Source organism: Melanotaenia boesemani, chromosome 21 (genome assembly GCF_017639745.1).
Source record: "Melanotaenia boesemani isolate fMelBoe1 chromosome 21, fMelBoe1.pri, whole genome shotgun sequence".
NCBI lineage: Eukaryota > Metazoa > Chordata > Actinopteri > Atheriniformes > Melanotaeniidae > Melanotaenia > Melanotaenia boesemani.
In genome coordinates, this window is record NC_055702.1 from 1,955,128 (window position 1) to 1,982,114 (window position 26,987).

A 26,987-nucleotide genomic window follows, 5' to 3' on the forward strand; every position below is an offset into this window, starting at 1 on the left:
AGTGATGTTGGTAGCTCTTCTCTCCATTTCTTCTCCGTACTTCTCTTCTGTAAAGAAAAAACTGGTCTTCTTATTTTCACAGTTTTTCAGACATGCCCTTGTTGGACCGACGCACCGTTTGACCAAACCCTCACCTTATTGGCTCTAAAACCACCAAGGATGCCAGCAATGACGACATTTCTGGATCCAGTGAAATGATGCAACTTCCGGATGATGACCACCATGTCACTTATGCTCTCGAAGAGGGGGAGGGACATCCATGCAACCATGTCACTTATGCTCTCGAAGAGGGGGAGGGACTTTGGGTGATGACGTAGCAGCTTCTGATTGGTCAACACCACCTGTCAAAATAGTTTGACGAAAGGTGGTGTATATATTCTGTGAGATTGCAAACAAACAAGCAGATATATCAGGTTTTATAGAAGTTTGTTGAATTAAAGAAAAACATTAAACTTTTTTTCATCTTTTAAAAAAGATTTTTAAGATATGAAAGAGTTTTAAACTTGAAAAAAGAGAAATATAAAGAAAAACACAAAAACAAACGATATTACAAATAGATGTTTAAAATTTTTAATTAAATGAAAATTATTTAGTGAAAAAAATCACTAAAGATCAACAGGTTGTACAATATTTCATAAAATCTCATCTTGTGTGTCAGCAGATCTCTGATTATCCACTATTTTCTAAAGCAGGTTATATATAATATTAAGCAATGATTATATGAGAAATTTCATTTCAGCAATTCTACTTAAAAAGATGAAAGAAGAAATTTAAGTTTCTGACAAAGAAACTGGGTTTGCATATCTGTGTTTCTTTTAATCTGGTTGGAGAACAAAACCCATAAAGCTGTTGATTAAAGAAGAACCATGAAAATAAATGTACATGTATAATTTCAACATGTAGTAAATGACAGGTTTATGTCAGGTTTAAGGTTTTCACTTTGCTTGTAAAACCTTTGAGACAAACACGTTCCTGTGAAGTCTCAGGTCTTGTTATGACTCTTAATCTATTGGACGCAGATAGACATAATTGTCAGTATTATAAGCTGCACAAATCGGATAAACAGGATCAGTAAATTGGGTGTGGAAGGTGTACAGGTGAGCCAGTGTGTCACCCTCGGCCCTGTAGAAGGACAGAGTCCCTGCAGACCAGTCCAGGAACACCCCAATCCTGATGCAGCCATAAGGGAAAGGGGCCTTCCACACCATTTTTGAATGAAGTGCATTTAGTGCATTTAGGAAAAGACTTTTGAAAGAAAAGTGATTTAACACCCAACATTTATCTGAGATGCTCAGGTAAGAATCTCCTGGAATTGTACTGTATGCAACACCCACCAGGACATTGTCACTTTCTATATCACTCCACTCTATCACCCAGTAACTTCGTCCAGTCAGCTTCTCGTGACACAGAAACTGTGGATACTTAAACCTCTTTGGGTTTTCAGGATAACCATGAGATCCTCCCTGTTTACATGTCAACTTTTTGTTGTCTTCAGAGAGGAAGAGTTCTTGGCCGACAGTGTCCAGGTCCACAGTGAGATGACAAGCATCTGGTGGTAAAATGAAAACACAACCTAAATCATTTCAACAGAAAAACACTTTTCTGTTCATTTCTGAGTAAAAACATAAAGAACTTACACCAGATGAGGTCTCTTCTGTCTGTGATGGTCTCCACAGGGGGTGGGTCTGGTTGGGAAAAGTCCTCTGTGACCAGATGGCCATCTTTGTACTGGTAGATGGTTGCTCCGGTGTATTTCTTGTTTGCAATGGCAGCCACAAGGAAGCAGAAATCCTTTTTGTTCTTCAGAGCTTTGGCAAGATCATGGAGAACTCTGGCTTTTTCTCTCATTTTGGTTACAACCTCAGTTGAGTAGAACCAGGGGTCTTTACTGGGTCCCCCTAGTCTAAGTGTGTCCAAGTAGGTCTTCATCTTATCGATGTAAGGGTCATCATCCTCCAAAGAGGTGAAGACAAAGCAGAGAGCATCAGTGACACCTGGAGCGAGAACTTCTCTGTCTAACTCTGACTGGTTGTGGACGATCTTTGTTCCCTTCATTGGTTCTAGACATGATCTGATAACATTGATTTCTCTCTCCATGCAGACCAGCCACTTCTCCATCTTGTCATGACTGAATGGAGACTTTTCTCTGTCTTCAAAGAGCTGCTTCAGGGAGCTCTCATCTTCTCTACCTTCACGGATGGAGGGAAGTTTCTCTTTCATGGTCTGTTGGAGTTTAGATTTGTAAAGACCACACAGGCTCTGGAAACTTTTCATCTCTTCTTGAAGCTGAGGAAAATTCTCTACAGCTTCATCAACCAGAGAATCATTGCATCTTGTTTCCATCTCTCTGAGGTCGTCCAGAGCTTCTTCAACTCTCCTCACCAGTCCAACACTGATCTCACTCACCATATCAGGAGCTTCAGGATACAGACTCTTCAGCGGCAGCAGCCAGACTTTCACTGGGACAGAATTTTCTCCATCTTCTCCCAGTAGCTTCGGCAGTTCTACATAGGTCTTCACTGCATCTACAAATGTTGAAGGGTTGTTTTGAAGAATGAAATCTCCATGGAATTTACAGGAGAATTTCTCAGTCAGCTTCTTTTCCTCTTCAGTCAGTTTGATGTCAACTTTTCCCTCCACATTAAATGAAGGGATTTTCTTTATCACTGCTTGCATCTGGCCTTGGATGTTCTGAACACTGCTCGCGTCTAACTTCTCACTGTCAAACACAAAGAAAGCATTTGCTCCATAAAGGATACCACTGACTACATGTGTTGCAGAGCTCTTCTTTATAGCATTAATCTGATCTTCATCCAAGGTTTGAAGGGCCGGCATTGACAACTGTTTGAAGTTGGTGGTGGCTTTATACTGAGACGTGACTCTGCTCTGGTTGGCAAACTTCTTCTGATCTGTCAGGTACTTTGCAGATCCTCCAACTTCTACCAGTCCACCTAAGAAACTGGCTTTCAGAGAAGCTTCAATATCCAGCAGAGAAGATTTGGATTCAGTGGATTCAGATGCAGAAATTTCAAATGCACTGCTTTGCTGAGAGGTTTTAACTGTGTTATTTACTATAGTTTGATGATCCCAGAGTGTAAAACCTGCAGAAACCAGAACATTTCAGTTAAGAAGCAGGTTTTTGTTAATTGTCAGTGAGTTAAATGTTCTTGAAATGACTAAAGATGAACAGAGAATCATAATGTGGCTTCTGAAGTGTGTTAAACAGCATTTGGTCTCATAATAGGGGTGCCTCAGGGCTCGGTGCTTGGCCCTCTTCTCTTTTCACTATAAACCTTCTCACTCGGTGCATCATCAGCTCTCATAGTTTCTCCTACCACCGCTATGCAGATGACACTCAGCTTTTCCTTTCTTTCCCACCTGACCCGACACAACCGTCTCCATGTGAATATCAGCCTGTTGCTGATATCTCCGCATGGATGAAGGATAGTCACCTTCAGCTAAATCTGTCCAAGACTGAGCTTATTGTCTTTCCAGCCAATCCTTCCTTACCGCCACAGATAAACGTGCAGTTTGATCCTGTCATTCTTGTGCCCACATTATGCCATATTGCCTCCGTTGCCTGGTCTTTCTGATTTACTATCTACAACATCAAGAGGATCAGACCCTACCAGACTCAGTTAAAACTCTGCAGATGATCCAGAACACAGCAGCACGTCTGGTCTTCAACCAGCCCAAAAGAGCTCATCAAATTCAAAGCTCTGCTTTTGGCTTACAAAACAATAACCCAAACAGCTCCGGTCTACCTCCACTCCTTAATCCAGAGCTACACTCCCTCTCCACAGTTACGCTCTGCCAGTGAAAGACGCCTAGTGCTCCCACCACAAGGTGGCACCACATCAGTAGCTAGACTCTTCTCCTCTGTTGTTCCCCGGTGGTGGAACGATCTACCAAGTACTGAAGAAGCTGCGTGGACTTACGCTCAAGATGATGTTGTGTGATGAAATCGTGATCTCATCATTAGACAAAGGAGTATTATCGGGAGAGGGACCCTAAAAGCCCTTAAAAAAAAGCACTGCCTCTAGCGCTAGATGACAGCACCTGGACTCCCAACAGTCTGACTACCAATTAATAATGACGCCCCTCCTGGTTAATTTCATGTTTGTGTTGTTCTTACACTTGTGAAGGCCGCGCTCTTCTATGGTGGCGTGAACACTGCTCCAGGCCAGAGAGCCGTTGCTAAGGCAACGGACAGGGAGCAGAGACCCTTATCTCGACAGATAACACCTGCTGGAAACCCCCGCTTTCTGCTCTCAGTGAGTGGAAGAGGGAGAAAAGTTTTATTAAAGTTTGAATCTATGACTGTTATGGCACACATGATGTGAGATGATGTTTTTAATCAAAAGACTGAGTTTATGGACTGCCTGATTAATACTCAGTTATGTTTTTCTATGTGTAATGTATTACTCATTCACATTTCATATATTCCTGCTTGCATGCTTATTTACATTATTATCTTTAGATTTAGTGATGTTCATTAGGGTTTGGGTTTTAATTAATAAGAGTTGAAGCTTAGTTGTTATTAGTTTGTAGTTTACAGAGAGTGCATTCACAAATAAGGTACAAATAAGAGACAGAGTTTTTTACACTGCTGAGGAAGTGAAGAGAGGCCCAGGAGGTCTGGGAGAAGGGAGTAACCTGTTATCTGCTTCGCTCCGAAGCAGAGCGGAATTTCCCAGCAAACTCAGAAGATATTAACAAGCAGCCTTTGTGTAGAAAAACTGTAAGGATAGATAGATAACGGGGCAGGGAAAAGTGTCTTCTTTCCTTCAGCCCTGATGCAACCCAGAAGGAGGGACCAACTTGTAGGATGCTCACGTATGCTTTTCTGCTGATGGAAAAATACTAAGTGGGTTGGTTCTAAGTTGTTTCTTTCGATGGAAAATTACTGAGTGGGTTGGTTTTTAGTGTTTTTTCTGCTAGTGGGAAGGTACCAGATGGGATGGTTTTTAAGTTATGTATATATACTGGTGTTTTTGTGAAAAGAAAGATTTGTCCGGAGATTTTGAAGAGCTGCTGCGGAGATTTTCTACAGAGACTTCTACAGATTTTCTACGGAGACTTAGAAGAAAACTTAGTTAGATTTTTACAGAACTTCATCCCTCTTACTGGGATAGATTTTGCCCGTTTGCCAAGGGAGATTTACTTATTATTGAAGAAAACTTAGACCGCGAAAGCGGAAAACACTCCTTGTGAGAAAACCTTTTATTTTCTTTTATTTTCTTTTATTTTGCTTTTTAGCCCTCACTGAAAGGGAAGCCCCAAAAAGGGAATTTTATTCTTTTTTCTTTCTTTTTATTTTATTCTTTCTGTATTTTACCAATAAAAGAAAACTTGAATAAAAGGGTTATAGTTAACTTCGGTTAACTTCCCAACCAAACTTATTTCTCTCATATTTGTCCACATCCACTGAGGACAGGAGAGGACAACACAACGAGCAGGTAAGCCCCAGATTCCCCAATGCCCGAAGAGACATAAGAATTCGCTAGGTTATTATTTCGATACCAGGTAGTTTTCCTGTTAGGACGATAGTACGGTAGCTTCATACTCCTAGACCCAAAGGCTGGCTTATCTACCAGAATAACTCCTCAGGTCTATCTCCGCAATGAGCGGACGGTAATAATCAGGAATTCTAAAGGGGTAAAATTGCTTATTCTCGCGCCACAAGAATCGAGGTGGAAAGGTTCGCCCATCACTTTGCGACTGGAGTCTCACCGGTCGTTAAAGATCCAAGAGAGGAAACAACAGGGCGTGAGCCTGAAAGGTCGGTCAAAGAACTGACAATAGGGTAAATATTCGTCACCGGTTTCAACATGGCACCCCAGATGGGACCTAACTGAAAAACAAGTCATATAGGAAGAGTGACTCAGATTAGGTTTCCAAAAGAGTACCAACTAATACACAAAAGTACTTTTATACGGGTTATTTCCGGAGCGGTTTGGCCAACCCACGAGAAACAGGTACCGTGAAAAGTAAGTGTATTAAAAACTATGGCAAGCCGTGCATGGGAATCTGATTGGGACGATCGTTCCTCCTTCGCGGAGGACGAGGATAGTGAAGAAACAATCCCCTCCATGGGAGAAATTAGGCATCGTCTACGAGATTTTCTCGAACGAACGCGTGTAACCGAGCGCCGGGCAGAGCGCGCAGAGTGCTCCGGACCGGTTCACCTTTTGCTGGGAAATCTCGAGAATCTCAGAGCCCCCATTTCGGGAGCGGTCATTGTCAATTCCTGTAACACAGGGTTAAATCATGGAGCAGGCACAGCAGCGGCCCTGCTTAGAAGGTTCCCCAGAGAAGTGGGAGAGCACCGAGAAAGGTATCAGGCACAGCTTCCCCTACCAAGGAACACAGCCCATTATGTGCCCCTACATTCATTAGGGGAATTTAGAGGAATAGTAATGCTCGCATGGGAACCCCCGGATAACCGGGAAAGTGAAGAACGATACTTAAGAGAAGCCTACCGGGCCGTAGCGGCCTTGGTAATCCCAACCGCCCCACTCCTGTTCCCTTTATTGGGAGTAGGAGAGTGGAGAATGAACGAAGAACTGAGCCTCCGGATCCTCATAGAGGTGATGGAAGGGAGAAGAGTGTATATAGTAACTAATTCAGATCAGCAGTTTCAGCGACTCCAGACCCTAATCCCGCTGCTAAGCAGGGAAATGGGAGGGAGAGAAAACACTAGACCCCCTCCAGAAAACCCCGATCACCCGGGGAGAAACAGGTTATACCCGGATCTTCCACAGGAAGAGAGAGGGAATCCCATACAGGGACTAGAGCACCCGGGGAGTAGCCTAAACCCCCCGGATTTTCCTCCTCCACCTGATTTTCCACCTCCACCCCCGGAGTTATTTCCCTTACCGGGAGACCCAGAACCCGAACCCCCAGGCATCCCCCAGCCCTTCCGAGCCATCAATAACGATGCACAGGAAGGAGCAGGGGGAGGGGGCTCCAGGGAGCCGGGACCAGTAACTGTAGCAGTAGCCCCCATAGATGGGGAAGGTATTGCAGCCCACCGGCTCCTCCTATTCAGGAGTGAGACGGAGCCATGGGATGATGAGCCAAAAGGATGGGCTGAGGTGAGAAGAGCTGTGGGGAGAAGGAACCTCAGAAACTTTAAGCCCCAAGAGGGGAACAATGAACACCTAGTACGCCACACAACATTAGGCAATCTTGCTGTAAAATATCACGCTGTACGAACTGCGGTCATAAGGCCCCAAAGGGAAACCGCAATAACAGATATTGCACGAGCCGTAGCAAACGAAATACAAGACCTGGAGGGGGAGCCACACCCCTCCTTGGTAATACGGGCCCACTACCAGGGACATCGCTGTGGACAGCTGCCCTCAAGGGAGATAGGGCTAATAATAGCTCGCACCTTCCCATGGGACTCTCTGCCCCCCAGAGCTAGGGTAACAATCCTCGTACATAAGCAGGCTGACATGTATGCAGTGCAGCAAGCTATGCATGAGGACGAATCCGAGGAATCGGACAGTGAGGATGAACCAATCCCCCCAGCCCCTTTTACACCCGCATCACCGGCAGCCAGTCGCCGACATCCAAACCGGTCTCATACCGGATCGTCTAGACGAGAGCCGACTCCTCATCCCTCCCCTGAGCGTTCAGGGAGAGGAAGCGCCCCAAGAGGGAGCATCATACGGAGCAACACCCCAACCAGAAGGCTCCGGTTCACCGACCCACCGGTGAACTCGGTGTCCGTTAGACAGAGAAGCGCGCCCAGGCAGTGTCTCTCACCCCTGGGATTGACCCGTAAAACGGGAGAACCTCTCCTGAGGCGAGGGGATGTACGACGGGCCCGCCCGATACCCGTACCTGAATACGACCCACTCAGGCACCCAGTGGAGGAGCCGGTTGTATTTGGGGAAGGAAACACATATTTTAACCCCCTATGGAGAGGGGATGAGTACAACCCAACAGAAAGACTCGCACTACCAGAGTGGTATGATTATGATGAAATAGGGGCCCCACTGGTCCCCAAGATGAAGACCAGTCGGGAGGTATATGCTATGGAGGAAATAGGTGCCCCCTTTAAGCAAGCGTACCTCGCAGCGGGGTATGACTGGCTGCGGGGAGAAGTAAAAAGGAGGGACCGCTCAGTGGAAAGACACCATGAGTGAGCCAGAACTCTCCTGAGACAAGAGCCCCCCGTACACTCAGAGCCGTCACCCATAAGGTTTTCAACCCCAAGGGAAGCCGGGGCAGGCGGCCCTGGAAATGAAACATTTGAGACCTCTGTAAGAGGACGCCCGGCAGCTAGGTCTGCCTGGGATACAGCATTAGAACCTGCTCAAAGGACACCCGAACCAGAAGATCGAATCCCCTCATCACTCCCCCTCACGCTAAATTATAATGAAATCATCCCAAGGAGAAATCCAGGGGAGAGCGATACACAGCTACTCCAGCGCTGTGTAGAAATGGGCCTCGAGGCGGAACAGCTGGACGATCCGTCGTTCACCCTGTTCTTAAGAGGATCTAGGGGGATTAACCTTCCCGCCGGCTGCCGACCCTCAGACCTGCTGAGGAATAAGGTCAGGACACCAGGGTCTGATGACCTGGAAGAAAAGAAACAGCGGCTAGCTGAACAGGTTAGGGACGGGGTAATCAGCCTGAATGTAGCCATGCGCTCCCTTACCCTTGCGGGAGGAGGCGACCTGCATAGAGAAAGGTTGCTATTAAGCGTCCCCGGGGGACACCTGTTAGCGGCTAAATGGGCCCTATTATCCTCCAATGACAAACAATTAGAGCTGGACGTATATGATCGTCAATCACTGCTCCTCCGTTCAAAAAACGGAAATACAGGGTCGGGAGGCAAGCCCGACAGGAGGCCCGAACAAAGGGACAGGCCCAGGCCAGATCGGCCGAACTCAGCCCCCCTCCAGCAAAACAGGCCCCCGTACAATCGGGAAGCAGAATTGCGCACACAGCCAAAACAAACTCCTCAACAATCCAGCCAGGGAACTGCCAATCCCTGGTGGAACCCGAAAGGGAACGATCCCCGCCCGCGGGTCAGCAACGACCAGTGGACCAAAATGGACAGAACAGCAAAGGACGAGTTCTTAGTGAAAAGAGATGCCTGGGACAAAAAACACAACTACCAAAAGAGGCCCCCTCCTCAGTCCTCACGAAGTTAAATGAAGTAGCATACCAAAAAGGACCCTGGCTGAAAGCCAGAGCTGTGGTAGATGGAAAAATAGAAGAATTTACTATAGATACGGGAGCAGACATGACCACTCTCGATCATGAGCCTCCTAACCCCCCAAAACAGAATAAACCGGTAACGTTTGCGGACGGCGAGACCAAAATCGTACCTATACACGAAACAGCGGAAGGATTAAAATATATTCAGGGAGACAGGAAAATGCTAGGAATAACTGACCTCAGTAGAGCTCTTCCCACCGGCTACTCGGCTGGAGGAGCCTATATGAAGGAAGTAAATATCACTGAGCAAATTGAGCGTATCATAGACAAAAGCACGGTCACAGACAAAGAACGATTGTTATCAATCCTAGAAAAGGGTGAATATGCTCGGTTCAAAAATGATGTGGGGTTTGCAAAAGATTTTGTTCACCACATACCCGCCAGTATGCCCCCAAAAGAAAGACAGTACCCCATTAAAAATGGGAGAGAAGAAATAATGACAACCTTAAAAGAGTTGGAGAGCCTTGATGTGGTTGAAAAAATAGAAAACCCCCCATGTCTGTTGCCCATCCAAGCTGTCCCGAAACCAGATAAAACACATCGAATGGTACATAACTTAAGGGAATTAAATAGGAGAACTGAGAAAGACAGTAGACAGATAATAGACCCAAACAGAACTCTTCATGAAGCGCCGCTCCTGAAATTCAAAACTACCCTTGACTTAGCTAACGGGTTCTGGAGTATCCCGTTGGATGAGGACAGTAGCCTGAAAACATGCTTCCAGATAGGAAGAGAAGCATATCTATGGAAACGGATGCCCCAAGGTTACTGTAACGCACCCAATGTCTTCCAAAGTGCTATAGAAACCGTACTTGAGGGAGAACCTGTAATGGTATATATTGATGATGTATACTTCTCTCATGATGATGAGGAAGAACACCTGAACACGCTCGAGAGAGTGTTGGGAAAGCTGAAAAGTGCTGGGTTTAAAGTAGGCCTGAAGAAGTGTGAAATAGCAACCGACTCCTGCACCTACTTGGGATTTTCATTTACCGAACAAGGTAGAGGGGTCTTGGACCAAACCCTGGAGGGAATAGGGACCCCGAAGACAGTCAAAGAACTGGAGGGGATTCTAGGGAAGATTGAGTACATATCTCGTCACCTACCAGGGTATTTCCAATACAGTGGACCCCTTCATAAGATAAAAAGGGGATTTAGGAAAAGAGAAAAGAATGGAAAAATCACAACCCATGATAGGGAATTAACCCAAGGGGAAAAGCTCCTCTTTGGACAAATGATGGAATGGGCTAAAGGTGCCCGAGTGGTTCTAACCAACAGAGACCCCAATAAAGGGATTGAAGTAGCCACCTATGTGGGAGAACTAGGAGGGACAGTCCAAGCCTTCAATGAAGGAGACAAAGCCCCCTTCTATAGTAAAAACTATAGCTTCTCGCCAACTGAGAGGAAATATCCGGATACGGAGAAGACCTTATGCTTGTTGTTCAAAAGGTATCCGGAAATTAGAAACCTAGCTCAAGGAAAACCTGTATTGGTAAAAACAGAAAATCTTCTCTTGAGGGAAGCAGGGAAAAATACGGTTGAAGGAAGCAAAGCACTTGGAAGCAGATGGGGAAAATGGCAAATGATGCTAGAAGACCCGAACTTTTCGTTCAGGGGAGAAAAACCTCTCAGGAGGAAAGAAAAAGAAAAAGAAACAACAGAACCAGAACCACAGTGTACGTATTACACTGACGGATCCAAAAGAAACAGTGAGATACGAGCCAAGTGGGCCGTAGTAGCTCAGCCTAGCCAATCCCAACAAAGGGAATGGAGTGGATTTGTATACGGGACTGCACAAGTGGCAGAAGTTACAGCAGTACTCGAAGCCCTCGCAGATGCAGACATAAGAAAATACAAAGTGGTACGGATCGTAACTGACTCACACTATGTGTATAGAGGCCTCACAGAGGATTTGGAATTCTGGGCAGCAACTGGTTTCACAGACAATAAGGGGAGACCCCTAGAGCATAAAAGTCTTTGGACTATAATAGCAAACCTAAAACAAGGGAGAACTGTGCTTGTGAGACATGTGAATAGTCACACAAGAAATCAAGGTCCTGATTTTGAAGGGAATAGGAGGGCAGATGAACTGGCTCAGGCCAGAGGTCTGCTACTCAACAAACCACTCATCCTACCAAAATCTTGGCTGACACCCGACGGACGGTATGTATGTCCTGAGGGAGAGGCGACAGAGATAATAAAACAGATTCATGACAACACTGGGCATATTGGTACTAAGAGGATGGAAGCCATCCTTAAAGAGAGCAAATTAATAATAAAAGGCTTCAGGGAGAAGTTTTCAGAGATGAAGAAAGCTTGTACAGAATGTGCTGAAAAGGGAGGACACAAAAAACCTCCCATAGAACCACAACCCATAGCTACAGAAGTTAGGGGAGAACACTATTCAGCTGATGTAGCCGTACTGACGGAAAAAGGAGGGAAAGGCCACGGCCAATTTCTCCTGATAGCAGATAATGCAGGAGAAGACACAGAAGTGTTTCCCCTCAGGACGTCCACAGGCAACACAATCAGTACAGCAATAGCTAGATTTTTTTCTAGCAGAATAACAGCAAAATCAATCAGGATGGACAATGGCACGCATTTTAAAAATGATAAAGTAATGAAACTACTCGAGAGCCTAGGAATACAACCCGTATTCAGTATCCCATACCAGAGCAATACAAATGGGATAGCTGAAAGGGCAATCCGAACGGCAAAGGAGTATATCCAAACATCCCTAAAGAAAGACTGGGATGGCCCGATCGGACTAGTGAAACTAAACCGTTATTTATCGATGCCGCACATAAAGACTACAAAGAGTAAGGACGTCCTCTCTGTCTCCGCAGGGCTAAAACCATTTAAACCGGGAGACAAGATTTGGTTAAAAAGAGGCCCAAAGAACAGAGGAGGATACGTCAAAACTAATCTACAAGGCACGTTCGTCGTCGAAGCGGTAAAAGGGAACTTAGTCCGACTAGAGAACGGGATAATAGCTCACCCAAATCAGATTCACCATGCCACGGCTCAGGGAACGAAAAAGCAACCCCGCTAAGTCTGACGACAGCCAAGCAAGCAAAACCCGAGGTCGGCTCACAACCGAGGAGGGTTTGACCCGAGGTCGGCTCACAACCGAGGAGGGTCGGGCCCCTGGTCGGCTCACAACCGACAGCGGCCCTGCTAAAAGTATGCTAGCTCGAGGTCAGCTATGTCTCTCGGGCGGGGATAGGGGCACCTACTTGGGGGTCTCGTATCCCGGATGGGATACCCAGGGATTCCTGGAATGGAAGGCCTATATCCCGGGGCATTGTGCACTTTGTGATATCAAAGTGTTCTCTAAGCGCTGGGAAGGCCTTAGGAAATATCGACCCCCAAGGTTAAGTCCTAATCCACCCCCTCGAAAGGGAATAGAATTGGCAGAAGCTTTTAAGATAACTTTTTGTGAAAAATGCATTCCTATAAGCCTCAGATACAACATCTGTAGGCTTGACCATGGAACCGAAGTCCCCTATCAATGTTGTGAGAGGGGAATCTACGGAGTCCTGAACTGCAGCAGGGGAACAGTGACAATGATAAATCGTCAGGTCACAAGCCTATTTTACCGTTCTGGACGGACCTGGCAGAGACACGAAATCGGACGCATGATCCGGCAAGCCTACCCAGAACTGATTAAAGCCAAGCAAGGGTGGGGTTTCGGAGGCTTCCACCTAACTACCTTGGGTGAAGTTATAGAGACTGAAATCCTGAGAGGGAGAGACATCACCCCTAAGAAAGCCAAGAGGGGAACTATATATGAAACAGGCCCGATCGCAAAGTACATGAGGGACTGGATGACTACGGGCACGCGCCCGACACCGCAAGGTTCACTGACAGTCCACATAAGGCTAGGAACCATAATGGTAGAGACAGCTACAGGAAAAGGAGAGATGTATATAAGTAGAATGCTATACTTAAATGAGGCTTTAGAAATTGTGGCCTTGGGGGTATATGTATATATGAAAAACAAAGAGGCCCCCCTCGAGGTCTCTCCAGATATTGTATAGCCACCAGGGTTTACAGCCCAAAAAGGGAGATTAAAGGAAACAGTTAACCCTGCTGGTATAAGAACCTAAGGTCCCTTTCTGTCCTTACAGGCGTAAAACCCGGGAGAGCAGAAAGAGACCGAGGGAAAATCAACTACAAGGATAATGGATTCAGAAAACCCAACACCCACCAAAAACGCCCTAAGTAGGGGTCAGTTGTGCCTCTCTAGTACCACCAAGGGTACCTACTTGGGAACTAGCCCCCCTGGGGGAGAAACAAGAGGGTTCCTAGAATGGGAAGAATATAAACCAGGGTGTTGTGCTATATGTAAAATAAGAGTCTTTGACCCAGTCTGGGAAGGTCAGAGAGAAAACAGACCTCGTAATCTAACTCCAAACAGAGCATCCCCAGTGGGAGTAGAACTGGCTGGAAGCGCTAAGCTGACCTTTTGTCAGAAGTGTATGACCACCAAAATGTGTCGATACAATGTCTGCCGACTGGACCACGGAGACATGATCCCCCACCAGTGTTGCACTCGGACCACTTATGGGATAATTTGCTGTGCCAAAGGCAGCCTGCAACCAATTGTGAGACAATGTTCCACCATGACATATCGCTCCGGTCTTGACCTTACTGGTCAGGAAATTAGGAACATAATACAGGAATCATACCCGGAACCCGTCATAGCAAAAACGGGATGGGGAGTGAAAGGATATCAGACCGTGGTTCTAGGAAATCTGATTAATAAGCAACTGAATAGGGGAAGATTCAAATGGTGGAATAAGAAAGAAAAGGGAAAGACAGAGGAGATATCAATGGCCCCGTTCCAAAGGGACTGGGTTACGACAGGAACCATGAAAAGCACTGAGAAAGAAATGAAATATCAGATAACCAGCTGTGAAGCCAGTGTAAAATGCACGAATGGGATGCCAGGATCTCTCAAAATAGAGAAAACAAGATATGTGAATGAAAAAGGACAGGTGGTGGCCTTCGGCATATATGTGTTTATGAAGCAGGGGCGCGCTCCCCTGACCTTCAACCAATAACTAAAAGAAAGTTCTCCTATCCCCTTTTAGGGAGATGACCTACCCTGAGAGACCCGATCGAGGGGAAACCTCCGCCAAACCCTACAAAAGGGAAAGGGAGAGTAGAAGGGACAGGTGTAGACGATGGCTGAGGACAGGAATAATCCTCGCACTGGCCATTACAATAGCAGCATACACCATGGTGGTATTGAATAGCCGCATACTTATTCTCGAATATGAGAAGCAGGTCACAGTCAACGAAGGTCACCCCATGTACTGGGAGTTCACAGAGTTAGAGATCCCAAGGTCGGACGGCCTGAGCAATAGCTCTGGTATTAACAGAACCATCTGGGAAAACTGGTTTGACCTTGTCATGCCGGGAATTAGGTGTAAGAATAGCACAGAAATTAACTGTGTTAACACAGACAACTGGCAGCTTAAACCTGAAACCAGTGCACCCTGGACTTGGGAGCAGTTGATGGTACACATCTCCCCTCTCAAGGGACCAGGGACAAACACCACAACACACCTGAATGGGACGGTGGTGAAAGCTGTAAACACTGTTCCAGATCAACCCTTTAGGGTAAAAGAGATAATACGGCTGATTAATGAGACGCAGGAAACCATAACCTGTCAAACCATGACAGGAAGATATCACCATAAGAGCCCCTTCTGGGGAGGAATTGGTCTGGGACATTTCCAAGTAAAGAATTGCACCTGCAATCCCGAAAAGGGAGCAAATCGTACCCTCTGTTTAATGGAACCCCTGGTAATAGAATCGGTTGAATCATGGGAACCGAAACAGGGGATGACCAGAAAAGAAGCCACCACATTTCTTGGAGTGACAGAACTAATGAATCGAATGATCGAGTCAGAGTATGCAAAGAACTCAGAAGCCATTGTTAAGAGACAGAGGGCCAGAAGAGCAATAAGTGACAGATGTGCATTCTGTGCCTTAGAAGACCAAGAAATTGGAGAATACTTTAACTGGACCTTGTTTGTAACCACGTCCCCGTGGTTATCAAAAAATGAAACTAACAGAACCCATCCAAATGGGATGCATTGGCCCTTCCCGGGATACTATATGCATCCAAACAATGGAAAATGGGAATGGGGAATGAAAGTTCCTAACTTTAAACACCCAAGGGTTAGCGAATGGATGGATAACAATTACCCGTCCTTCGAAACACTTATGGTGAAATGTATTGAAAGCGCCCTACTGAGCACCAAAGAGGATTTCTCGAAGCTGAGAATTTACAATAAATCAGACAATGAAGGGGGAAGGTGGAATAGAACCCACCTGGGGACCTTCCAAGAGACCGTGGGAGGAATGTACTCATACTTCTATAATACACCCTATTTTGATGCCAGACGCCTGTATTCAGACGACAGGTACGTGGTAGTACCAGGAATTTCCCAAGAAGGGAGAATACAGCTTGCTAACTGTAGGAACCAACTCCTCACTGGTAATGAGGATTTGGAAGGGATAATGAGAAACCATTGGTGGGGACAAGTAATGTCCATGATGGCAAACTCTCATGACCCCGAGTTATCAGAGAACTTTAACTTGACCTGGCCCAGAATAATTACACGCACAGAGAAGAGCTACACTAAATATACCCTGGTTAGAATGGCAAGATATTCAAGTGCGTACCCAGCAACAGCACACAAGATGACAGAGTATACTCGAAAAAATCAAGTAAAGTTTGGATATTACACTAGGAAACGAGGCTATAGCAAGTATAGGTATGACACTGATTATGCAGCAAAGAGGGCTGTGAGAGATGGGGAATACTTTCAACAATATCAATTGTCCCAGAGGTGGATAAGGCAGGATGATGATGGAAATAAGTATGTGGTAGAAGCAAATACTCGAAAGTACTCCATGAGATATGGAATAGATCCCCCAACAATAATGGGGAAGGCGTGTACTAATTTTTATCAGCAACTCATGACGGTACGAAGGGGTATCGCCATACCAGACGTTGAGGGCAAGCAGAGTCATGAACAGAACATGGTTTGTGATGATGATTGGCCCAGCTTTGGGATAACAGATTTTAATATAGGAAACCTCCTGGGCCTGGCCACAACCTATTGCCATGCCCAGAATACACTATCGCTCATGATAAATATCCTGTATCGGACAGAACACATATTCGAAGGATACACTAGTGTTCTGAGATTCAGCCAATTCAAACATTGGACCCCCAATGAGATCGAGGAGGACGAACTTCGTCCTTCTTGGAGATGGACTCATGTAGTGAAGGAGGGAAGATGTTTTCCCATAAAATTTGGCAAGTGGGGCGAAGGCAAGAAAATTACATGGGGGGATGTATTTAAGGTGGCGGGTGAAGGAGCCAAAATAGGGTTGCAGGAACTGGGGAAAGTAGCAAAGGGAGCAGTAAAAACAGTTGTGACGACAGCAGCAACTGCAGTAAACGACTCAGTATTGGAGCCGCTTTTCACTGTCCTCAAACCTTATCTCATATACGCCACCTGCTTCCTGGTAGCACTAGCAGGGGCTCTCATAGTCATCAAGGTTTTCCTGTACTACCTTAAGAGGAGGTTCGAGACGTATAAACGGCCCTTATTTGAACCATCCGAGGAGAGAGACGCCTTGGAGTGTGAAAACCTACGTGATAAGATGGACCGCCCCCTCATGCCTCTGTTCAGACGGAGGAAGGGAGACCACGCCCCTGAAGGCGGAGCCGAATTGAGGGGAGGGGCGAATAGGATATAATAGAAGGTTACTAGAGGTAGAGATCAGATTGGAGACCCGGACGAGAAAGATAGGACAGGATGAACAGCTCAGACAACGAAAGCAGCCCTGATGAAGGGAAGGCCACGACTCACAACCCTGAAGGGACCTCACCAATAGTTACCACGGTAATATAATTTTATTATTTATGAAGGGTCAGGAGACAGACTTAGCGATGGCAAAGAACAGGCATATATTGGTTTCTGTGCCGAGCTAGCAGAGCCCTGCTTGGGGACCAGTAGGCCTTCATGTATTATAAATTTTATCCTCTTGTGAGACGGAGGAACAGTTATGCTAAGAACTAATACAGTTATAAGCCTTGTTAGGATTAGTGAATGCAACTCTCTCTCAATTTTAGAACTTATCCTCTTGTTAGCATGAGTATTCAATCAACTGGATCAGTTATTATATTAAAAGTTAGTTATGCGGATATTGTCGCAATTACTTACATTAACTCAGCCATTTTCCCTGTCATGGGATATTGTACTTTTATGATAGGAAGCAGAGAGAAGATCCACAGCCCCAAACGGGGAACCAGCGAAAGTGATGCTGCTAAACGGAAACAAAGTTACTCTCTCGACCTTCCTGGGAAGTGAGACCTTAATACCAACTACAGAGACAGACCAGATATTCTGGAGTCGTTATATAACCATACTGGTATGTGCATGCATGCAATTCAGATCTGAATGCCTTCGTTGCAGAGTGCAGAAGGAGATAGAGGAGATAGCCAAAGCCAAGGGTGTGCCAAACGACTATCCTATGCCGAGGCAGTCAAGAAACGCCAGCCCGAAAGGGAGAAGGAGGTCAAAGAGGAAGATGAACAAAGACACACTCGACGAGTGGAGGGTGCAGACCAGAGAGGAGTTCTCTCTGAGACGGAATCGCTGTTTCAAGAATTAGAGCAGTTACAGCTCAAAACACCCAATTTGGGAGATGCCTTGGACCTCTTCCCTCCGGAAGGTCCTGGAGAAGATCAATTGCTCGTCATGGCGGGTGAAATGCTGGACAACAAACCTTCCTTGGAGAAGTTGGAAGGACAAATTAAAGACAACTACAGACAAGAAGAAATCATCGCAATGTTGATGAAAAAGGCCGATGAAGGAGACAAGGTGATGGAAGCAGCCGCTGTACTAGCGGAAGAACGGGAACAGGAGAAGATCGACGAAAGAGAGGAACCCCTGTCAAAGCCAAGACAAAGGGATCGCACAAGAAGAGCTTGGAGGAACAAGGAAGAGAGTTGCGGTGACTGTGTGGCATCGTCCCCCCAATGACCAGCAAAAGAGTTTCCTGTGGGCCGAAGTACGAGGAGAAGATTCTGACAGAGGAATCATCGTCTATGAGGAGCAGCGTATCCCGCCAAGGAGGGTGTGAAGGCCGCGCTCTTCTATGGTGGCGTGAACACTGCTCCAGGCCAGAGAGCCGTTGCTAAGGCAACGGACAGGGAGCAGAGGCCCTTATCTCGACAGATAACACCTGCTGGAAACCCCCGCTTTCTGCTCTCAGTGAGTGGAAGAGGGAGAAAAGTTTTATTAAAGTTTGAATCTATGACTGTTATGGCACACATGATGTGAGATGATGTTTTTAATCAAAAGACTGAGTTTATGGACTGCCTGATTAATACTCAGTTATGTTTTTCTATGTGTAATGTATTACTCATTCACATTTCATATATTCCTGCTTGCATGCTTATTTACATTATTATCTTTAGATTTAGTGATGTTCATTAGGGTTTGGGTTTTAATTAATAAGAGTTGAAGCTTAGTTGTTATTAGTTTGTAGTTTACAGAGAGTGCATTCACAAATAAGGTACAAATAAGAGACAGAGTTTTTTACACTGCTGAGGAAGTGAAGAGAGGCCCAGGAGGTCTGGGAGAAGGGAGTAACCTGTTATCTGCTTCGCTCCGAAGCAGAGCGGAATTTCCCAGCAAACTCAGAAGATATTAACAAGCAGCCTTTGTGTAGAAAAACTGTAAGGATAGATAGATAACGGGGCAGGGAAAAGTGTCTTCTTTCCTTCAGCCCTGATGCAACCCAGAAGGAGGGACCAACTTGTAGGATGCTCACGTATGCTTTTCTGCTGATGGAAAAATACTAAGTGGGTTGGTTCTAAGTTGTTTCTTTCGATGGAAAATTACTGAGTGGGTTGGTTTTTAGTGTTTTTTCTGCTAGTGGGAAGGTACCAGATGGGATGGTTTTTAAGTTATGTATATATACTGGTGTTTTTGTGAAAAGAAAGATTTGTCCGGAGATTTTGAAGAGCTGCTGCGGAGATTTTCTACAGAGACTTCTACAGATTTTCTACGGAGACTTAGAAGAAAACTTAGTTAGATTTTTACAGAACTTCATCCCTCTTACTGGGATAGATTTTGCCCGTTTGCCAAGGGAGATTTACTTATTATTGAAGAAAACTTAGACCGCGAAAGCGGAAAACACTCCTTGTGAGAAAACCTTTTATTTTCTTTTATTTTCTTTTATTTTGCTTTTTAGCCCTCACTGAAAGGGAAGCCCCAAAAAGGGAATTTTATTCTTTTTTCTTTCTTTTTATTTTATTCTTTCTGCATTTTACCAATAAAAGAAAACTTGAATAAAAGGGTTATAGTTAACTTCGGTTAACTTCCCAACCAAACTTATTTCTCTCATATTTGTCCACATCCACTGAGGACAGGAGAGGACAACACAACGAGCAGGTAAGCCCCAGATTCCCCAATGCCCGAAGAGACATAAGAATTCGCTAGGTTATTATTTCGATACCAGGTAGTTTTCCTGTTAGGACGATAGTACGGTAGCTTCATACTCCTAGACCCAAAGGCTGGCTTATCTACCAGAATAACTCCTCAGGTCTATCTCCGCAATGAGCGGACGGTAATAATCAGGAATTCTAAAGGGGTAAAATTGCTTATTCTCGCGCCACAAGAATCGAGGTGGAAAGGTTCGCCCATCACTTCGCGACTGGAGTCTCACCGGTCGTTAAAGATCCAAGAGAGGAAACAACAGGACGTGAGCCTGAAAGGTCGGTCAAAGAACTGACAATAGGGTAAATATTCGTCACCGGTTTCAACACACTCAAGTAAGTCTCTTTGGAGAAAAGCATCTGCTAAATGACTGTAGAATAGAATAGAATAGAATAGAATAGAATAGAATAGAATAGAATAGAACAGAATAGAATAGAACAGAAAACATTTTTGTACACCAGTTAAATTTTGAGCAGAAAATATTTTTGTGCAAAGACCAACTTAATTTCAGCAAATAAAGATTAATTCTGTAAACAAAATGAATGAGGTCCATGCATGAAGGGAAGAGTAATTCTATGTAAAGCTAAGAAAACTAAATGTGTTTAGGCTCCACAGCTGCAGCTTCCAGTGTTATCTGTCAGGAGAACCAGAACAGTAAAGTCTTCAATATGCTAGAGACGGTAAAGTTTGGATTGTGGAACAACGTTTTCCACACTTCTATTATATAATCTGTTTAGATGTGATTTACTCTGTTGTAGGGTGATGATGCATGAAGGTAACAAGAGCAGATACGATGCTTTCAGTAAACAATCCTTCATTTCATCAGCAAATAAAGCTGAAATTTACTATATTAATTATGGACTCGTTTCTTCTTTTCTTTTATTTTATAACCAGTTCACGTTTCTTAGCCGACATGATCAGCAACAGCTGCCATGAAATGTATTTTATTTTGTATAACAGAATAAAACCAGACTAGTTTGGTAACAACTAGACATTCAAGTTTTAAGAGAGTTTAAAATAACTGGGAAAGTTGTTTGTCTTTTTTAATTATGGCCTTTTTCACATTTTAAAAGTGACTAATTAAATCCAGTCATCAATACAGAAGGTAAAGGATTTATTTTAGTAGAAGAGTTATGTTGTCTTACCTGGAATCAGTTGATCTTTAAGAGCATCGTAGAACATCCCCAGGGTGAAAGGTCGACTCAGAGCAGATACTGACATGTTATCTGAGTCCATGTCTCCAACCTGCTGATTAACATGAACTATTTTTTAAATTAAATTAAACAAAAACACATAAAAATATGTAACACACACTTTTATTATCAGTAACAGTTGGACACACATTTCAGTAAAACTTTGTCCTCACCTGATGAACTTGGTAAAATGAACTTTAACTTGAGTTGTTTGTGAGTCTCGTTGACTTCCAGCTGCAGCTTTCTGTCTGCTGCTGCTGCTGCTGCTGAGAGAGTCTTATATCTTGGTTACTGACTGACTCCTCCCATGGCTCTCTGACAGAAATGTGCTGGGTGTTTCCCTCACTGATCTCCTTTTTTTAACATTAGAAGAAAGAAAGGTACAATAACACAAGTAAAGCTTCACACAAAAGTTCTGGTCAAGATTGCAGAGACATTTAGACCAGAAAGGTCCAGAAGGGTCTCAACACGTCCTGCACAACATATAACTCCACACATCTAATTCCCACGTCTCCCTGGATGGGACCCTCCAGATTTCCTGAACATCCAGATGTTAAAGACTTCAGTTTATGGTTCATGGTAAAATGTTAGTAGAAACAGAAAAACTTGTGGTACCACAGAAAGTATGTGAGATCCTTCAACCAGCTCCTCTCATGTGGAACCAGCTCCTATTGGGATTTAAACTCTCTTTCTGCTTTTCTGACCGAGCTAAAAATGAACCTCTTTCATGGAGCTTTTATAGTTTATTTTTATGATTATGGATGTGGACTTTTCTTCTCATCGTTGTTTCTAATCATATTTGATTGTTTTCACAAACAGTTTGTATTTTTTAATCTTTAATTCTTTCATTTCTTCTTCTTTTTCTTCATTTCTGCAAAGCAGTTTGGGTTTTAAATACCTGTAAAGTTCTGTATGAATGAAGCTGAGTCGGCTTCAGAGACATTTTATATCCATTCAGACTTTTCTGCCTCTTCCCATGTTTCTGATGAATAAACTTTAAAAGTGATCATGTGACTGTATAAACATAATTAGTCTAACATATAATAACTACAATACAGTTTAATTAGGTATTTCTACTGAGTTAGGTGGACGTGAACTCCACTGATCAAACAACCATTGAGCTAAATAATCATCCTTCCATTCAATTAAATTATATATACATATATGTATATATATACATATATGTATATATATATATATATATATATAATAAAAAATAATTGTCCACTCGCCCTCCGTGGGTGGTCTCATCCATCCAAGCTCGGGTCCTCTACAGGAGGCCTGGGAGCTTGATATATATATATATATAAATCTATAAATCTATCTATCTATCTATATATATGTATATATCTATATATATATATATATATATATATATATATGTTTTATTAAAGGGGAAGGGGGTCTTCTATGGGGGACCAGTGGGGTTTTTGTAGAAGATCAAATGTATTGACATAATTTAAAACTTGTTTACGACAGAGTTTTGCAGAGAATGAAGTGTCTTTGTTGAGTTTTAGACATTCAGTTAGCAGAATGTGTGTGTCAACAGGCCGACTTCACATGTACTGCACTCTGCGACAGAATTAGTTTTCAGAAGGATGAAGCCTGCTTGACACATGAAAAATAAAATAATAACTTTTATCTATGAAATTCATTAGTGCATATCAGATAAGTTGCCAATAAATTCTATAATTTAACATTCTAAGCTTTTTAGTTAAGCTGAACTAGACAACTTTAATTTGATATTATCAGAGTTATCTGTTGTAGTTTTAGGAATTCTTTTGATCAAAGAGTTTTTTAAGGAGTTGTCATTTTACCTTGACATGTTTTCACTGAATCTTTGGTCATGACGTGTTTTTATCGGCTGATGGTATTCTGGAGGAGCGACCAGCCCGGCAATCTCATAGATTTATACCTGGCTGGTCTTTACAAGGCAAGTTTATTTGTATTGTACAATTCAAGGAAAGGGTGATTCAAAGTGCTTTTCAGACTACAAGAAGCATAATTTAACAATAAAAACAAAAGGGAAGCGAAAGAACACTGAAAAAAAAAGTATTTAAACATGATCAAATTCAAGCTTAAAAGAAACAGATGCAGATTTGGACTTTTAAAAATAGAAACTATTGAATTTTTTTCCACAAAAATGATTTTATTTCATATATGGTGTTGCTTTGTTGGTCTGACTCCATCTTGGTTTGGCTGGCAGAGTTTTATGTATGAAACATCCCATAACACACAAACCTTCTGTACTCAGAACACTTTATGAATGGGCCAGTATTATCACAGAGGAGGAGGACAAACATGAGGAAGAAGAGCACAAACAACACACACTGACACACTGCTAATATCCAAAATGGAGCAATCAAAGGAGCACAGAAAAGCAAAAACAAAGACAAACATGAATGAACAGAACAAAACCCAGTTCCATGCAAAATATGTAAAAAACATTCATAGGAGAGACAAGGGGAAGAGTTAACGTAAGGAAAAAATTATGTGAAAAGGAAACAACAAGATGACTCACAAGATCACAAAAAGAAAAAGCAGAACAGGTAAACCTGAAATCAGCCATTTCAGACCACTGCAGAAGAATAAAAAACACTCAAATGCTGAAACCAGGAGGCCAAAGAAACCAGGAGGCGAGCCAAGAACACCACCAACTGTGATGAGGGGGCTTCCATGCTGTACCATACATGTGACTCTTTCCTGGAAACACCGTTGGGCAGCAGGAGGCATGACCAGCTGGACAAGGTTCTGTCAGACTGCCAGGCTGGTCACACCTCAGGGATACCATCAGCTGATAAAGATGCGTCACAACAAATGTCAGATGATGCTTTCTGAAGGAGACCGAGGTTTCAGTCAAAACATGTCAAAGTAAAATTACAACTCCTTAAAAATGTCTTAGATCCAAAGAATTCTTACAACTACAATGGGAACAGACAACATGAACCTAGTCACGCTACTAGGGTTTTCTGTTGTTACTTTCAGCCTGGTGACACCAGGTAATCAACATGAGGACAGACTGAGCTGCTCTGAGCTAAATAAGATAAGATAAGATAAGATAAGATAAGATAAGATAAGATAAGATAAGATAATCCTTTATTAGCCCCACAGAGGGACAATTTCAGTGTTACAGCAGCAAAACCAGTAATAAACAGCATTACAGAGGTAAAAACACAAAGTCTACAGAAAAAAAACTATATAAAAAGTCTATATAAAAGTTATATAGAAGTGTATATATACAGAATGAGTTTACAGTATTACAGTGATGGTATTGCACGTCTGTGTGCATTATTAGTTCTTCGTTGTGGTCGTGTGGCTACTGGCAGCAGTGCAGATTGTAGAGTCTGACAGGAAGGAAGGACCTGCGGTATCTCTCCTTCACACACTGCGGTGAAGCAGCCTGTCAGTGTTGCTAAAAAGTCCTGCATGGGGTGGGATGGTTTTTCCATCAGAGACAAAAGCTTAGCCATCATTCTGTTCTCCATCACCACCTCCACCAGATCGGGGCATCCCAGGACAGAGCTGGCCTTCTTAACCAGCTTGTTCATTCCCTTCCTGTCAGCAGTCGAGATGCTGCTGCCCAGAAGACCACACCATAACAGATGGCTGATGCCACCACAGAGTCAATAAAGGATCTCGGCTGTGTCCCCTACACTCCAAAAGACCTGAGTCTCCGTAGCAGATACAGCCTCCTCTGTCCTTTCTTGTGTTATTGTTGTCTGTCCAGTCCAGTTTGTTGTTCTGGTGAACACCCAGGTACCTGTAAGATGTCATCCTCTCTATGTCCATTCCCTGGATGTTCACCGGTGCCGGTGAAGAGTGTTCACAACTGTGGAAATCCACCACCAGGTTTCCCCTGCATTGATCTGGAGGTGGTTCTGCTGGCACTAGCACACAAAGCCCTGGATCAGTTCTCTGTACTCTCTGTTGTCTCCGTCTGCGATGAGGCCGACGACTGGAGAGTCATCTGAGAACTTTTGTAGGTGCAGTTTGCTGAACTGAGTGTGAAGTCTGCAGTGTAGATGGTGAAGAGGAAGAAAGCCAGAGCTGTTCCCGGTGGGCCCCCGTGCTGCAGACCACCCTGTCGGACTCACAGGTCTACCTCTGTGACTTCCAACCTCATAGGTGAGGGCTGTATGGTGTTGAAGGCACTGGAGAATTTAAAAAACATGATTCCCACAGTTCTCCCAGCGTTTTCCAGGTGAGAGAAGGATCCCTGTTGGAGGTAGATGACCACGTCATCCACCCCAACACCAGGCTGATAGGCCAACTGTTGCTGGTCCATTGATGGTCTCACTAGAGGTTGGAGATGGACAAGAACCAGCCTCTTCAAGGTCTTCATCAGATGGGATGTCAGTGCCACTGGCCTGTAGCTGTTGGGGTCCTTTGGGTTTGGGGTCTTTGGAACCGGTACCACGCAGGATGTTTTCTACAGCTGTGAAACTCTTCCCAGTTTCAGGCTCTAGTTGAACATGTGACCTACTATCCACACAGCTGGTCTGCACAGGTCTGGAGAAGCCTTGAGCTGATTCCATCTGGACCTGCAGCCTTTCTTGCCTTGATCCTCCTGAACTCTTTCCTCACCTGGTTTGTTGTGAGTGGCAGGTTGGGGCAGGGGGGCTGGGTGTAGGAGGTTGTAGGAGGAGGGGTGGACAGGAAGTGTAGTAGATGTGCAGGGTGGCTGTGGGCTGAGGTTTGTGGTAAGGGAGGCAAGGCAAATTTATTTGTATAGCACATTTCATGTACAAGACAATTCAAAGTGCTTTACATAAAACATTTCAGCAGGGTGCAGAAAGCAATACAAGTGCATAATAACAAAAAAAAAAAAAAAAAAAAAGGTGGGAATGGGGGAGGGTCAGTATACAGGCAGGGCAGACGATGGGGGGTGCAGCAGAGAGTCCTGGACGGGGGGAGGGGCAGATGGCTGATTCTTTTATATCGTCGATCCCCTGTAGGCTGGGAGTTGGGTTCCTTGAGGCCAGAGATGGTTTTAAGGCCCTTCCAAACTCTGCTGACATTGTTCTGCTGCAGCTGCTTCTCCATCTTTGTTCTATAGTGTTTCTTTCCCTCCCTGATCTTCATCCTCAGTTCCTTCTGCACAATCTTACACAGTAGCAAAACCTATTTAAAAACTAAATTAATTTAAACTATTAAAAAACTAAAGGAAAAACTTGACAGTGAGCAGGAGCTGCTGTAACAGGCTGCAACTCATGCGGCGCCCAGAGCAAGAAGGAGCTGCAGAACAGCAAGACATAAGGGCAGTGGCATCACAAGGTCCATCAGAGAGGGATCCATTTTTTCCAGATCTCACATTCCTTTGACATCATGGATGACAATTATGTACAGGTTTGTTAAAACTACTCTTTCCTTTTTCTATTTTCAAATGTTGATGATGTGTTAAATTTGTTGGTTTGACTTCAAGTTGAATTATTTACCAATTTCCAAATCGGTACAATGTTTGTTTTGATTTAGCTTGTCACAGGAGGAGACAGGTCGAGATGTTGGAGGATGGAATAACTGGTGGTAGAAAAACACTGACCATGGCTGAGCTGAATTTTTTAAGTTATAATGTAAGAGGAATTAATAATCCAGTCAAAAGGAAAAAAATACTGGGACAACTAAAGAAGCTGAATTGTTCTGTCGCTCTAATACAGGAAACACATTTGCCGGAGACTGAGCATTTAAAACTAAAGAGAGAGTGGGTAGATCAGGTTTACAGCGCATCATATGGGAAGAAAAAGAAGAGAGGAGTTGCCATATTATTTAATAAATCTGTTTTCTACAACAAAGAGAGAATCTTTCGGGATGAAGAAGGTCATTATGTTATGGTGGTGGGTACAATTGGAGGGATAAGGATAACTATCCTTAATGTGTATGCCCCAAATGAAGACTGCCCCTCATTTATAAAAAAAATAGCAACTCTACTAGCAGACAAAGGTGAGGGGATTATATTAGTAGGAGCCGATTTTAATTGTACTATTAACCCAAAATTAGACAGGCAACCTGCAACACAGAAATCCCA

General features: G+C 44.0%; 1 protein-coding gene across 3 annotated transcripts in view; it reads right to left on the bottom strand.

Moving 5' to 3' along the window:
- Nucleotides 1-661: 661 nt before the first annotated feature.
- LOC121632690 (neoverrucotoxin subunit beta-like) overlaps nucleotides 662-26,987 on the bottom strand; it is a 50,342-nt gene continuing 24,016 nt past the window's right edge. The window contains exons 1-4 of one of the 3 annotated variants that reach the window (XM_041974362.1): nucleotides 21,139-21,570; nucleotides 20,918-21,020; nucleotides 1,638-3,101; nucleotides 662-1,549 (exon numbers count right to left, since the gene is read on the bottom strand). In XM_041974362.1, coding sequence (XP_041830296.1) covers nucleotides 1,002-1,549; nucleotides 1,638-3,101; nucleotides 20,918-21,008 — 2,103 coding nt within the window. In that variant the 5' untranslated portion in view covers nucleotides 21,009-21,020; nucleotides 21,139-21,570 and the 3' untranslated portion in view covers nucleotides 662-1,001. Of the gene's footprint in view, nucleotides 1,550-1,637; nucleotides 3,102-20,917; nucleotides 21,021-21,138; nucleotides 21,571-26,987 lie in introns of those variants that run through there. The other 2 variants (XM_041974365.1, XM_041974364.1) reach the window with 2 other exon arrangements.